Source organism: Lepus europaeus, chromosome 2 (assembly GCF_033115175.1).
Source record: "Lepus europaeus isolate LE1 chromosome 2, mLepTim1.pri, whole genome shotgun sequence".
NCBI lineage: Eukaryota > Metazoa > Chordata > Mammalia > Lagomorpha > Leporidae > Lepus > Lepus europaeus.
This window is the reverse complement of record NC_084828.1, coordinates 16,696,368-16,712,526: the sequence shown is the minus strand read 5'-3', so window position 1 is coordinate 16,712,526 and position 16,159 is coordinate 16,696,368. Positions and strand designations below refer to the sequence as shown.

The 16,159-nt window shown below is 41.9% G+C and overlaps 1 protein-coding gene across 2 annotated transcripts in view; it reads left to right on the top strand.

The window, feature by feature from the left end:
• Positions 1–16,159, top strand: part of MAP3K7CL (MAP3K7 C-terminal like) — a 133,256-nt gene that overhangs the window by 3,484 nt on the left and 113,613 nt on the right. Inside the window, exon 2 of one of the 2 annotated variants that reach the window (XM_062175757.1) lies at positions 4,721–4,871. The exons of the other annotated variant lie outside the window; for it this stretch is intronic. Within the exon in view, the coding sequence (XP_062031741.1) occupies positions 4,827–4,871 (45 nt within the window). The 5' untranslated portion in view covers positions 4,721–4,826. The remainder of the gene's footprint in view (positions 1–4,720; positions 4,872–16,159) is intronic. 2 annotated transcript variants of the gene reach the window in all.

Genomic DNA, 16,159 nt, shown 5'->3' with positions numbered 1-16,159 from the left:
TGGATCAATGGAGTCTCAAACCAGCGCCCATATGGGATGCTGGTGCTTCTGACCAGGGCATTAACCCACTGTGCCACAGTGCTGGCCCCAACATCTGGTGGCTTTTTAAAACAAAGGTTTGAAAATTAATGAATTTTAATTTCTAATGCAATTGTTGATAGTTATAACTCATAAAAAGCCTTCAAGGATTTCAATAATTTTCAAGAGTCTAAAGGGGTTCTGAGACTGAAAAGTTAGAGAACTTCTGCAACATATTTTCAGTCCTGAAGAATCCAAGATCTTGTGGATTAACCAAAGAATCAATAAAAACTCATTCCTCTGGCTCCAAGAGAATATTACTTGTAGCTGACACAACAAAATTGAAAGGGGTTGATGAAATGTGATTAATTAAAAATGATTAAATAATCTAATAGAATTTGTAATTAGACCATGGAAAAATGAAGCTTGAGGACAAAATAATTGATAAAAATTTTCATGGAAATTAGATCCTTCAGATATAATAAAAAATTGATCTTAACATTAGTTTTAGTGGAAATAAATGGAAAATTTAAAAAATTATTTTAAAAAATGTATTTGAGGGGCTGGCACTGTGGCGTAGCAGGTAAAGCTGCTGCCTGCAAGGCCGGCATCCCATATGGGTGCCGGTTCAAGTCCATGCTGCTCCACTTCAGATCCAGCTCTCTGCTGTGGCCAGGGAAAGCAATAAAGGATGGCCCAGGTCCTTGGACCCCTGCGCCCTCATGGGAGACCTGGAAGAAGGTCCTGGCTCCTGGCTTCAAATCAGTGCAGCTCTGGCCATTGTAGCCAGTTGAGGAGTAAACCAGAACCTCTCTCTCTTTCTCTCTGCCTCTCCTCTCTCTGTGTTACTCTGACTTTCAAGTAAGTAAATACATCTTTTTTAAAAAATGTATTTGAAAGAGTTAGAGGGAGAGACAGAGAGAGATATCAATGTTCCATCCACTGGTTCACTTCCCAAATGTCTGCAATGGGCAGGATTGTACTAGGTTGAAGCCATGAGCCTGGAGCTTCTTCCAAATCTCCCATGTGGGTGTATAGGCCCAAGCACTCGGGCCATCTTCCACTGCTTTCCCCAGCACACTAGCGAGGAGCTATATTGGAGGTGAAGCAACTGGGTCTCCAACCAGCACCCATATTAGATGCTGGCATTGCAGGCAGTGGCTTAACCCTCTATGCCATGAATATTGCCCTAAGAAATTTTTTTTTTTTTTTGACAGGCAGAGTGGACAGTGAGAGAGAGAGACAGAGAGAAAGGTCTTCCTTTGCCATTGGTTCACCCTCCAATGGCTGCTGCGGCCGGCGCATCGTGCTGATCCGAAGCCAGGAGCCAGGTGCTTCTCCTGGTCTCCCATGCGGGTGCAGGGCCCAAGGACTTGGGCCATCCTCCACTGCCTTCCCAGGCCATAGCAGAGAGCTGGCCTGGAAGAGGGGCAACCAGGATAGAATCCGGCACCCCAACAGGGACTAGAACCCGGTGTGCCGGTGCCGCAAGGCGGAGGATTAGCCTGTTAAGCTACGGCGCCGGCTGCCCTAAGAAATTTTAATTTAAATCTTCTGCATGGTAATTTATCAAGGAATTATATTGATTTAATTGCTAAGATTACCTTTTAGATGAAAATTCATTAGTATGTGTAATTTGGGTTAAACTATATTCATAATGTGGAGTCAAAGTATCAAGGACAAAATTTCCACTATGTCTCAAAACTAGGTCAAATATCCTTCATCCAGAAAAGAAAAATACAAATTCCTAGTGTGGATTCAAGACCTATGTTCTGATCCCTATTTATCTCACTTGTATCTTCTCTCTGTTGTGACCACAGTAGCCAGAAACACCGTTTCTGCTTTTCTCTCTACTTATAATGCTCTCCCAATCCTTTTTGGCTAACTTAAATCATACTTTAGTAAGCAGACACTTTCATGAGAAAATGTGTGGTGTGGTGACTACCAAGACATTCTTTGTTCTTCATTTTCATAATTTTTATGCATTACCATTGTTATAGCAAAATATTCTTTTTTTAAAAAAGATTTTTATTTATTTATTTGAAAGAGTTACAAAGAGAGACAGAGAGACAGAGAGATCTTCCATCAGGTGGTTCACTCTCTAAATGGCCACAATGGCTGGGGCTGGGCCAGGCTGAAGCCGGGAGCCAGGAGCTTCTTCCATGTCTCCCACATGGATGCAGAGGCCCAAGCAGTTGGACCTTCCTCTCCTGCTTTCCCAGGCACATTAACAGGCAGCTGGGTTGAAAGTGGAGCAGCGGGGACTCAAACCTGGTCCATAAGTGATGCTGGCGATGCAGGCAGCAGCTTAACATGCTATGCCACAAAATTATTTGCTATGCCAGCAAAATTATTTCTAATCTTTCTTCACCAGTATGTAGGAACTAATCACCATTCGTTATGAATGGATATTGCATTATAATGGATATTCGGAGTAAGGGCTCAATAAATATTAGTCAAATAAACTAATGAATAACCAAAGAGGTGCCCAGGAGAGGAGACCAAAGAATTAGGATGCTATAGTCTGAATGTGTATGTCACCCCCGCCAAATTCATATATTGAAATCCTAACCCCTAAGGAGAAGGGCCCAAGGGAGCTTGTTCACCCTTCCACCATGCAGCCACACAGTTGAAAGGTGCTACCTATAAACCAGAAGTGGGCCCTCACCAGACATTGGCATTTACTGATATCTTGTTTTTGGACTCCCCAGTTTCTAGAACTGACTCAACTCAGCTGACATAACAGCTGCCCCAAATGTTTGCTCCGTGACTGAATTAATGGTTTGGTTCCAGGCAATCAAGAAAGATAGCCTTGTGTCAGTCACTCACCAATTAGATAACCCTTTCCAAGGAGGTGGGAGAGTGAATTAGAAAGCCAAGACAGTTGGTGAAAACTAGAGCATTATAAAACTAAACACCCTTCTCCTAATGTAATTGTTACCTTTATTTCTTAATCTGGCAATAATCCTTCCAATTCTTCTATCTATGGAGTGGGGATAGGGTCGGGGGAGATTAGATTTTAGAGACCATGTTGCTCTCATAGTTTCACTTAGTTTCTGTCAAGCACACATGAAACAAAGCAAGGCCAAGGCCAAGTCCTGACTGATTTCTCTGGTAAAGATACAACGAGCCTCTTTTAAATCAATTTATTAGTTACATAGATGATGAAAGCAAGATTAGCCAAGGGTGTAGGCTCCTCAAGGGTGTTGTGGCACATATCAAAAGGATTGACACTGAAAACCAAGGGAACTAAGATTGCAACACAAATCACATAGTATCCATTGCTGAGGAGCTATGTCGAGGCTGCGGCTAAGTGATTTTCTATTCTGCCACAGTATTATGAAGAGTTAGGGCATGAAGTCCCATATCTCATCAGAAACCTGGAGGTGATGAGACATTGCATTGTGGCAGCTGCCCAGGGGATCAGTAGGTAAGCAGGAGATGGCCTCAGAGGACCTTTGAACAGGCTGTTCATGGTTCCAGGAGAATCACTAGATGTTCTGCCAGGGCTCAGGGACAAGCCTTTGCTTGAATGGCCTTTGTGGTATATGCAAGGTCACCATGACAGAGTCATGTCCCTTGTGTATCTTGGCGCTGTGTCTCCTGTGGCTATCTTCAGAGAGCTTAGCCATGATGATCCTTGGTCCTTCCTAAGGCCCATCTTGCCATGCCAGCATTTGGATACTAATTGTTCCTGCTCACTCTTCTGAAGGAACACTTCTGTAACTCCTTCCTGCAAGACATCTTTCACATCTTTGGTTACTTTTCATTATTTCCTGAGTCCTACAGAACACTTTTTTTTTTGTTAATTAATTACTTTTTAAGGAATACAAATTTAATAAGCACAACTTTAGGAATATAGTTATTCTTTCCACCATACCCGCCCTCCCGCCCACACTCCCACCCTTCCACCTCCTCCCTCTCCCCTTCCCAGTCCCATTCTCCATTAAGATTCATTTTCAATTAACTTTATACACAGAAGACCAACTCTATACTAAGTAAAGATTTCAACAGTTTGCACACACTCACACACTCAACATAAAAAATACTGTTTGAGAACAAGTTTTTTTTTTCTTTTAAAGATTTATTTATTTATTTGAAAGTCAGAGCTACACAAAGGGAGGAGAGGCAGAGGGGGAGAGAGAGAGAGAGAGAGGTCTTCCATCCGATGGTTCGCTCCCCAATTGGCCGCAATGGCTGGAGCTGCACCGATCCGAAGCCAGGAACCAGGAGCTTCCTCCAGGTCTCCCACACGGGTACAGGGGCCCAAGGATTTGGGCCATCTTCTGCTGCTTTCCCAGGACATAGCAGAGAGCTGGATCAGAAGTGGAGCAGCCGGGTCTTGAATCAGCACCCATATGGTTTCTTCAAGCCATAGCGCCAGCCCCAGAAACTAGTAAGATTGTGCCTGGCCCCTCTTGGATCTCTTAACTTTTTTTCACACCATGTGATCTCTCTCTCTCTCTCTCTCTCTTTCTCTTTCTCCTTCTCTCTCACTATGTGAAGCCATCCACCATAAGACCTCACCAGAAGCTGATGTTAGTGCAATTGTCTTGCACCTACGGAAGTGTGAGCTAAATAAGCATCTTTTCTTTATAAAGAACACAGTCTCATGTATAATAGCAAAATATGAATAAAATGAACAATGACAGAGGTCAAGAGTCTAGGTATGTACATCATCATTTGCAGTTTTCTTTTGTAGAGTTGATGGATCTCTCAGGAAGTTTCTGGAATGAAAGATAAAGTTATTTGCAACTTTTATCTTCCTGGGCAAGTGTCTCCTGAAATAGAGTTCAGGTGATGAAGACATGGGAATAATAAAGTTACGCAAACAAGAACAGCACGCTTTGGAGGTATGTATATTTCAGTCACCACTCCTGACACTTTCTCTGATGACAGAGTCCTCTCCAGATGACTGAGTCTCCTGGGATGCCAGCATCAGGATTCAGTTAGCTTGTACATTTCCTTCGCACCAAATGCTGGTTGAGAGAGGCATGTTTGGATTCAAAAGAAAGACCTAGGTTGATGTGGAGCTCATAGAAACAGATGCAGCACATCCTGAAATCAATCCCTATGTTATAAGCAATGTGTCTATTCTCTACTATTTCTGCTTGCTTAGCAGGATTGTGATTTCTCTACTAGAATGTGACATAGCAGGGGCCCTAAGATAAACTTGCTCTATCACCTTTAAAAAACCTCTAGCAGTTACTGTGTCTATTCTGGCTTTATTAATCATTTCAGTGAAATCCAATATTTATTTTCTTTGTGATGGGGAAAAATCTTTAACACAGATGAGTATTGACTACTTATGCTAATTTCCCCCCAAACTTATAGGGTACAAGGGGATTATGGCTACCAACCTCTCTAAGTTAGCTTGGGCTGTCATTACAAAATACCATACTCTGTGTGGCTTACCTAAGAGATATTTATTGGAACTGGCGCTGTGGCATGTGGGTAAAGCCACTGCCTGCAGTGCTGGCATCCCATATGGGTGCCAGTTTGAGTCTAGGCTGCCCCACTTCTGATCCAGCTCTTGCTAGGGTCTGAGAAAACAGTGGAAGATAGCCCAAGTCCTTGGGCCCCTGTACCCACATGGGAGACCTGGAAGAAGCTCCTGGCTCCTGGCTTCAGATCGGTGCAGCTCTGGCTGTTGTGGTCAGTTGAGGAGTGAATGAGCAGATAGAAGACCTTTCTCTGCCTCTCCTCTCTCTGTGTAACTCTTTCAAATAAATAAATAAATCTTTAAAAAATTTAAAAAATGTACTTAGAAAATTTCAAAATAAAATTGACTCTTTAAAAAAAGAGATATTTATTTTCTCCTAGTTCTGAATGCTAGAAAATTCAAGATTAATAAGTACCAGCCTGAGACTCCTTCTCTTGGCTTGTAGGTAGCCACCATCTCACTGTGTACCAACATGACTTCTTTGGGTGTGCACTGGTAGAAACAGAGCAAGCTCTCTGATGTTTCTTCTAACAAAGACACTGTTAAGGTTTGGATATTAGTTTGCATGTTGAATGTCCCCCAAAGGCCCATGTATCAAAGATTTAGTCCCCAGGGTGGCACTGTTGGGAGGTGATGACATTTAGGAGGTAGATCCTAGTGGGAGATCTTTAGGTCATTGAGAACATGCACAGAGATGGTAATTCTTGTGAGAGAGTTGCTATAAAAACCTTTAGTTTGGGATTAGACTCTCTGCTACTTGACTCACCGTGTGATCTGCCTGTGCTCTGCCATTGCCATCTTCCATCCTCATCAGACACCAAACCAATGGGGCCATCTGATCTTAGACTTGATCTTCCAAATCTGTGATTTAAATAAACCTTTTATAAAGTTAGTTGTCTCAGGTATTTTTTTATAGTAATGAAAAACAGAATAATATAGATACCAATTCTATGATATCTGGAGCACATGTTATGACCTAGCTTAATCTTAATTACTTCTTTATAACTCTTACCTTCAAATATGGTCACATTGGTAGTTATTGTTTCAACATATGAATGGGGGTTTTTATAACATTCTTCATTCTCATAGATATTTTTATTCTAATTTCGCTGACAAATCATATCAGATTTGTCTTGATGAATATATTGCCTATATTAGACCACCTACTATCAGATGAAGTCACAATTCTGTGGTTCTTAGACTTTCATTTATTTTCTCAACTTTCCAGTAGGAAAAATCATTTAAACACTTGGTTTGGCAAAGAACTAGTAGATACCTATCTCAAACCATTGAGAGATAGATGTCCCATAGGCTGCTTTTAGAGGACCACAGGGAAATATTGAATAGCGAGTTCCTTATCAATTTCACTTGGATATATAGTCTACTCATTCTTTTTTTTCCTTTTTAAAAAAAGATTTATTTATTTGAGAGGCAGAGTTACAGAGAGGCAATAGCGGGGGGGGGGGGGGGTGTCTTCCATCCACTGGTTCATTCCTCAAGTGACCACAACAACTGGAGCTGGGCCTATCTGAAGTTAGGAGTCAGGAGCTTCCTCTGGGTCTCCCAGGTGGGTGCAGGGGCCCCAAGGACTTGGGCCATCTTCCACTGATTTCCCAGGCTATTACAGAGAGCTGGATTGGAAGTAGGGCAGCCTGGATTCGAACTGGTGTCCATATGGAGATGCTGACACTGCAGGTAGCAGCTTTACCTACTCTGTCAGAACGCCATTCCCTAGTATACTCATTCTGAGTGGGTAACAAGTGGATAAAACTGGAGAGGTGATTTGCCTCTAATTTTGGAAATGTAATGTGTGAGTTATGCTGTTTAAGATTAGAAAGAAAGGAAATCTATATACTGAAATCACTTCAGTGGAGGTGGTTTACTAAGGATTATAGAAAATTGCAAATTGTATTTTGAAAATTACAAAAAACTAAGAAGGAGCAAAACTATCCTAGAGGCCAATTACTTTTCACATACACCACCCTGGGTTGAGTGTCTCTGACTCACCATTCTCAAGTCTTAGCTAATCTCTGTTTCTGTGATTTCTGCCAATGTGGCACCTACTTCTTTTTAGCTCTATCAGATGCAGACCTCTGTTTGTCTTCTCTATGTCTTAGCTTCGGTTTTCTTCATTTTCTCTGTGGATCTCTCAGCTTCCTTGTTCTTTCACCTATCCCAACCCCCACAAGTGGATCTCCGTGTATTGCATATTCAGATACCCCAAGAAAGAGGATATGACTGGTTGAAGTTACTGTTCTCCAACAAAATTCCCCCAGGTTCTGCTGAATTTGCAAGTCAAGAGATCTCAGGGGATATTTATAAGTTTCCATGGCTGCCTTGGCCTAAACAAGATTTTTTGGTGCACTCACTGAGTGACCGGGGCTAAGGTCATCTGTAATCTTACAGTAAGGAATATTCAAGCAATTTTCTTCCAAAGTGGGCTCTGAATATGGCCCACTTTTATAGTTTCATCGAAATTCAGTAAATCTGTCCAAGGCTATGGTATGGTCATTAGCTCTTTTGAAGTCTTTCCAGATCAAGGCAAAGTAAAAAGAAATGAAATATATTGCATTTTACCACTCCCTGCTTATTACCATTCTAATAATGGAAATGTTGGACTGAATGAAAGTGACCAATTTTTTCCCTTACTTTCCATGTTGGCTTAGGTACACCCATTCCTATTTATACCTAGCTATGGTTAGGCTGGTTAGATTATGGGGATGAGAAAGATGAAGTAGAGTGAGACATATCAAAATTCTATTGGTGACACATTAGATAGCTAAGAGATGGATGAAATCTATATGTTAGGTGATTTGATAGAGAAGTTTACCTTGAACTTTTACGAATGGACTCTTGATAAAACTACTTATTAGTTCCTCTGTTAGTTTTTATTTTTTGAAGACTTATTCATCTATTTGAAAGAGTCGCAGAGAATGAGACAGACAGACAGACATACACACACACACACACAGAGAGAGAGAGAGAGAGAGAGAGAGAGAGAGAGAATCTTTCATCTACTGGTTCACTCCCCAGATGGCCGCAATGGCCTAGACAGGAACTGGTGTCCATATGGGATACCAGCAGCCACACATGGTGGCTTTACTTGCTATACCACAATACAGACCCCTGATCAGTCCCTCTTTTAGTAAGGTTAGGAGTTACTCTCATAGTTCCTCTGACAGCCATGCTAGATTGGCACACATGCACAGTCCTATCCTGTGAGGCTGGGTGATTGAAATGTTTCCCAGATTCCCTTGCAGGTATGGTTCTGGATACAAGTGCATCTACTTTCATGTGAGAGCTGGATGGTGGTAGGGAAACAAATTCTCTTTTCATGCTGCTTCGGCATCTGTACTAGCAAGTGGAGTTAGGAGATAGTGCATTTAGGCATCTCCATCTGGTCCTTGCTCTCCAGCCTGTCAAGTGCGGAGAGCCACAACTTCCTCCTGCTAGCTTCTCTTTGAAAGGTAGAGAGGGAGGGAGGGAGGGAGGGAGGGAGAGAGAGAGAGAGAGAGACTGCAGTAGTGAGAGTGAGAGCAAGCAAGTGAGAGAGAAGGCACTCCTATTCTGTGTTTCACTCCAATGTCAGGTCCTGACTCCGAAGTCAGGACCCAGTAACTCAGTCCAGGTCTCCCACATGGGTGGCAGGGGTCCAACAACTTGAGCCATCACCTGTTGTGTTCCAGGGTGTGCATTAACAAAAAGCTAGAATTGGGAGCACATCTAGGACTTCAATCCAGGCACTGCAATAAGAGATGGGGACTTCCCAGGCATAGTCTTTTTTTTTTTTTTTTTAAAGATTTATTTATTTGAAAGGCAGAGTTACTGAGAGGAAGATGGAGAGAGGGAGAAAGAGAGAGGTCTTCCATTCACTGGCTCACTCCCCAGATGGCCGTAATGGCTGGAGCTATGCAGATACAAAGCCAGAAGCCAGGAGCTTCCTCCAGGTCTCCCACTTGGGTGCAGGGGCCCAAGGACTTGGGCCATCTTGTACTGCTTTACCAGGCCATAGCAGAGAGCTAGATCGGAAGTGGAGCAGCCTGGACTCAAACCAGTGCCCATATGGGATGCCGGCACTGCAGGCCATGGCTTTACCCGCTATGCCACAGTGTTGGCCCCCAGGCATAGTCTTAACTGCTAGGCCAAAAGCCCACCTTAGTGTTCTATTCTTGACTTCATTCTGTCCAGAGTTATTTCTTGATTCCTCACCTTTTTGCTCATTCACAAAGTATAGCTCCCAATGTGGGTCACTTCTGTAACAAAAGGGATTTATTCCTGGAGGCCATTTTAGGGCTTGCTTCTCAAGCCCACCACAGCTTTTTGAGGTATGCTGATTCCACTTCTGTTTATAACACCTAGAATGGTTTCTGTTTCCTTCATGAGGTTGATATAATTCCTGTGTTTTTGATTGCTAAAAGCAACCATAGCCAGGCTTATGGTTGACAGCTGAAATAAAGTTAGGAAGTCATTCAGAGTCCTACTAAATATAAGTTTTATTCTTGACTTAAAAGTTTTTTGTTGTTGTTGTTGTTGGGGCCGGCACTGTGGCATAGCAGGTAAAGCTACCACCTGCAGTGCCTGCATCTCAGATGGGTGTTGGGTTTGAGTTCAGGCTGCTCCACTTCCAGTCCAGCTCTCTGCTGTGGTCTGGAAAAGCAGTAGAAGATGGCCCAAGTCCTTGGGCCCCTGCACCAATGTGGGAGACCCAGAAGAAGCTCCTGGCTCCTGGCTTCAGATCGGCCCAGCCCCCACTGTTGCAGCGATTTGGTGAGTGAACCAGCAGATTGAAGATCTCTCTCTCTCCCTTTCAAAATAAATAAATAAATTAAAAAAAAAAATCTTTCCTGACTCTCAATTCTAACTGCCCAATCTGAGCCAACCATAACAATTAATTCTAAAAACAAACAAAAAACTTTTTAAAAAAAGTTATTTATTTTGAAAGATAGAGAGTTACAGAGAGTGGGAGAGAGAAAGAGAGAGAGAGAGATCTTTAATCTTCTGGTTCACTCCCCAAATGGTCACATCACCCTGTTTCTTTTCACCTGTCTTGTAATATTCAATATTACATCTCAATGTAATATGTATTGAATCCCACCCTATTCCCGTTGAGGGTAAAAGAAATAATATTATCATGCTCTAGAAATGACTTTAGGGGGCTGGCGTTGTGGTGGAGCGGGTAAAGCTGCTACATAGCTGGTAAAGCAGAAAAAGGCTCATATGTTATGACAGATGCTAGTTTACTAATAAGAAAATATGTCCATAGAATCTAAACAGCTCCAGGGGCTGGTGCTGTGGGGTAGCCGATGAAGCCGCTGCCTGTAGTGCCGGCATCCCATATGGGCACCAGTTTGAGTCCCAGCTGCTCACTTCTGTTCCAGCTCTCTGCTATGGCCTGGGAAAGTAGTAGAAGATGGCCAAGTCCTTGGGCCCTGACACCCTTGTGGAAGACCTGGAGGAAGCTCCTGCCTCCTGGCTTCAGATAAGCCCAGCTCCAGCCGCTGCAGCCATTTGGAGAGTGAACCAATGGAGGGAAGATCTCTCTTTCTGTCTCTGCCTCTGCCTCTCTGTAACTCTGCCTTTCAAATAAATAAATAAATAAATCTTAAAAAAAAAAAAAGAAATGACTTCAGAGCTACTGGTCCCTTTTTCTAATACTGTATAAAGAAATGGCTTGAATTCAAGCACTACATTAGTTGTTGCTGTGTAACAAACTTGATGGCTTAAAACAAGAGGGGCTGGCCCCATGGCTCACTTGGTTAATCCTCCGCCTGCGGCACCGGCATCCCATATGAACCCGGGAGGGCAGTGGAGGATGGCCCAAGTGCTTGGGCCCCTGCACCTGCATGGGAGACCAGAAAAAAGCACCTGGCTCTTGGCTTTGGATCGGCGCAGTGCCGGCCGTGGCAGCCATTTGGCGGGGGGGTGAACCAACAAAAGGAAGACCTTTCTCTCTGTCTCTCTCTCTCTCACAGTCTAACTCTATCTGTAAACAACAACAACAACAACAACAACAAAAAGATGCTTATTGTTTCCCATGAGGTTAAGATTGGGCAGCCTGGCTGAGCCAAATAGGCTTTGCTGTGTTCTACAGAGATTGCTTACAGATCCTCTGTCAGGTGGGCACTGGCCTGGGTGCACTGGTAGGCCTGTTGGTCTTAACTGGAACACTTTGCTTCTGTCTCACAAAGTCCCATTCTCCAGCAGGCCACCTGAACTTGTTCTTGTGGAAATGGAAGATTGCAAAGGAGTAAGCAGAAATATATAAGTACTCTGTCAAACTTGCTACTATTCCATTGGCAAAAATAAGTCACATGGCCAAACTCAGACTCAGTGTTGGGATGTGGTACAGCGTCAAAGACTGGACAAAGTATGAAAATTAAGTTCAGTATACACAGTCCCGTAAAATTCCACTTATCCTTTTGATGAGAAGCTTCCAATGTTCACTGTCTTTGCATTCTATGATTCCATTTAGCAAGTTACCTTAGGAAAATAGTGGAAGCAATTAATTTTGCAAGATTCACTAGAATATGATATCACTGAAATTAAGAAATCCTTTTTATGCTTAACTGAGGTTACTTTTTCTTTAGCCACTGTGGCTCAGCAGTAATATCTGTATTTTTAAAAATTCATTTTAAGAAACTGGTGTGTGGCATAGCAGGTTAAGCTGCCATCTGCAGTGCTGGCATCCCATATGGGCACTGGTTTGAGTCCCAGCTGCTCACTTCTGATCCAGCTCCCTGCTAATGCATCTGGGAAAGCAGCAGAAGATGGTCCAAGTCCTTGGGCCCCTGTACCCATGTGGAAGACCCAGAAAAAGCTTCTGGATCCTGGCTCCTGGCTCCTGACTTCAGCCTGGTCCAGCCCTGGTCATTGGGGAGTGAACCATCGGATGGAGGATCTCTCTCTTTCTCCTTCTGTCTCTCTATAACTCTGCTTTCAAAAAATAAATAAATCTTTAAAAATTCAGGTTAAAAATTAGTGTTCTCATTCTTTGTGATATAGAGCTTTGGTGTCTTACTTTCTCTTTAATTTATATTTTGTAACAAATTCAAAAATATTTGAGGGCATGATATTGATCCCTTCTATAGTACTTGCTTGTTTATTTCTAGTAGTTCATCAATTTTCTTTGCCTTACTCTACACAAAATATCAGAACCTTGGGTTCTAAGTTGAAATATAATATATAACCATCACTTATCCAATTCCTAGCAAAAGCCTAATTGCAAAAATCTAGGCTTGAAGGAAATTCTCTGAATGCTTTTCAGTACGATTTCATTTAGATAATAAATTTTGCTCTTGGATAAAGTGATAACATCTAAGGCTTGATTCTTTGGAGAACTGAGTTTGATAAATTACATTTCTGGTGTCATGTCGTTATCTTATAATAAAGAAAATTGAAAAGACTGGTCAACTGCAGTGGATTCTTTTCCCTACTCTAGGCCTTGTTTTAGTGGATGCCAATCATTTCATTATATGGCATCTGTTTTACATGCCCTGTGGGGAAAATTTATTTCATTATTCCACCATTCTTTTTATGCTATGCCCTCTATGAAGCTCACATCTTTTTGTTGTTATTTTATTTTGCTAGAAACTTAGAGCCAAATATATAGCTAATATAGGGCTATATGACTTTTTTTTTTTAAGATTTACTTATTTATTTGAAAGGCAGATTTAAAGAGAGAGGGAGGAGACAGATCTTCATCCATCAGCTGGTTCATTCCCCAAATGGCCACAATGGCTGTAGCTATAGGCCTGTCTAAAGCTAGGAGCCAGGAGCCTCTTCTGGGTCTCCCACATGGGTACAGGGGCCCAGGCACATTAGCAGGAAACTGGATCAGAAGTGGAGAAGCCAGTACTCTAACTGGCATCCATGTGGGATGCCAGCACAACAGGTGGAGGCTTTACCTGCTTTGTCACAGCGCTGGCCCAATGACATTTTCATATATAACTCTTACTTCTTACCACCTTTTTAAAAAAATTATCTATTTTATTTATTTGGAAGGCAGAGGGGGAGGGAGAGAGAGAGAGAGAGAGAGAGAGAAAGAAAGAGAGAGAGAGTGAGAAAGGCTTTCTATCTTCTGTTTCATTCCTTGAATGCCTACTATGGGCCAGCCTGAAGCCAGGAGCTGGGAAATCAGTCTAGGTCTCTCATTTGGGTGGCAGGGACCCAACCACTGAGCCATCACCTGCTATCTCCTAGGGTGCACATTAATAGGAAGCTGGAATCAGGAGTGGAGCAAGGACTTGAACTCAGAAACTGTAATATGGAATGCAGATGTTCCAAGCGGTGTCTTAACACTGAGCCAAACAGCTATCCCTGATTATTTTTCTGTTTATTCATTCTTCCTCTCCCTCTCTCCCTCCTTCTCTCTTTTGTAAGCTAGACTATCTCAACTTAAAAAATACCATTGGTTTTATTTGTTTTGATGTTACATCAAACCTTGCCTGGAATTAGATGGGGCAAATATATTTTTTAAAGTGCTAGTTGAAGAATTTGCAAATTAATCAGAAGTGGTTACAGGAACTAGAAGCTTCACTTCAGAGTGATTTTTTTCTACTAATTTAAAGGAAGAATTTACAATCTTCTGCTTGGACGTAAACATACCATAGGTAGCCCAAGATGAAAGCATAGAACAAGCTTGAGACCTTCTTATGTTGCCATAAAACAAATAAGGAGACCTATAAAATCATTGTAGTTTTTTCCCTTAAGGTCCACAGACTAATTGATGACTAGAAGCTGGTCTCTGATTTCTTTTAGGTACTTAGTGTGTGAGCCTGTACTTATCTTTGTGGTTGGATTAGTAAGGGTGTTTGATGGTTTAAACGCTTATCAGGCATCATCATTCCAGCTTGTCCTATCCTTGATGTTTTTGCTATTTTTATTACAATGATTTCTACTAACATTTTCATTAAGTTTGCTCATTAATCTCAGGGGAATACAATTAAGATAATATCTATGTATCTATTTATGGAGTAGTCTGCTAGAGAAATTACATTTTTTTTCATTGCTATTTGGGCCGTTTGCTATTCCTTTCTTTTTTATTTTTAAGATATATTTTTATTTATTTGAAAGGCAGAGTTACAGAGAGAGGGAGAGACACACAGAGAGAAGTCTTTCATCCACTGGTTTACTCCCCAAATGGCTGCAATGACTGTGGCTGGACCAGGCCAAAGCCAAGAGGCAGGGGCTTCTTCCAGGTATAAGGGCCCAAGCACTTGGGCCATCTTCTGCTGCTTTCCCAGGTACATTAGTAGGGAGCTGGATCAGAAGTGGAGCAAATAGTACTCAAATTGGTGTCCATGTGGGAATACATCTTTCTTAACATGTATTCATTTAGTCTTCTGATTCTATGCCAAATTGCACGATTAAGGTGAAAGTTGTGTATTTTAATGAAAAAGGAGGGTAGCGGCTACCAAAAATACTTCACAACTGATCATTTTACCTCATTATTGGGAGTGGGGAACTATTTTCTGCTGGGGCCATTTGGATAGTTATAACATCACTCATGGGTTATATGAAGGTATCAACTTAAAAATTAGCCCCTGCTATAGATTTATTTAATTTTGAGTCCTGCAGGCAGTTGCCTTGGCAGAGCCAAGACAGAATGATTTCACGGGCCTTATATAGGGCCCTGCCTTAAATCTTTTCCCCTTGTAGTGATTTTTTTTTGACAAATTAGGAAACTACAGTAACAGCAGAATTTATTTTTCTGAGATGAACGGAAAGTTTACTTCGGATTTGGAAATCAGAGATGACAGGGAATGTGTTGAGAACTTGCATAGTCATTTGTCTCAAAAGGTTCATAACTCTCATATGTTGTCAAAAATAATATATGAAAAAGGAAAAAAACAGCAAAAAATGTTTCTAAGCCCATATGCTTTCTTCTCATATGAGATATGGAATCTCCTTGGCTGTTACCCAGGGCCTTTTGAACTGAAAATTGTAAAATAATGCCACACAGTCCCCATAAATTTTATAGTCTAGTTTCTCACACCAACCAAATGAGAACAGGTGTGGGAATGCACCAACTACGAGCAGTCAGACCTCCTGACAGCAGCAGAAAATGACAACTAAGAGCCAGAAACAGTTGGGCCAAAACGTGTGCTTATAGGAAACTTGAAGACTGGAGGGATGTAATGGAAGTGGTTTATGTTTGAAGCTATTGTTGATATCAGTGTACTATGCTCAAAGTGATTGTTGGTTATGAATAAACAAAATAAATGAGAAAATAAAGACCCTTGCACCTTGTTTCAGCAGCCATCCAACATGTAAAATACACTTAAAGTCTATCCATCAAAAATGTTTAGGGGTCAGCTCTGTGGCGCAGTAGGTTAATTCTCTGCCTGTGGCTCCGGCATCCCAAATGGGTGCTGTTTCAAGACCCAGTTGCTCCTCTTCTGATTCAGCTCTCTGCTATTTCCTGGGAAAGCAGTAGAACATGGCCCAAGTCCTCGGGCCCCTGCACCCATGTGGGAAACAAGAAGCTCCTGGCTCTTGGCTTTGGACTGGCACAGCTCTGGCCATTGCGGCCATCTGTGGAGTGAAGCAGCAGATGGAAGACTTTCTCTCTCTCTCTCTGCCTCTGCCTCTCTGTAACTCTGTCTTTCAAATAAATAAATAAATAAATAAATTTTTTTTTTAAAAAAAGAGTAGGAAAAATGTAGAAAAGAAAAGTGAATTTTGGAATTCTCTTAGCTA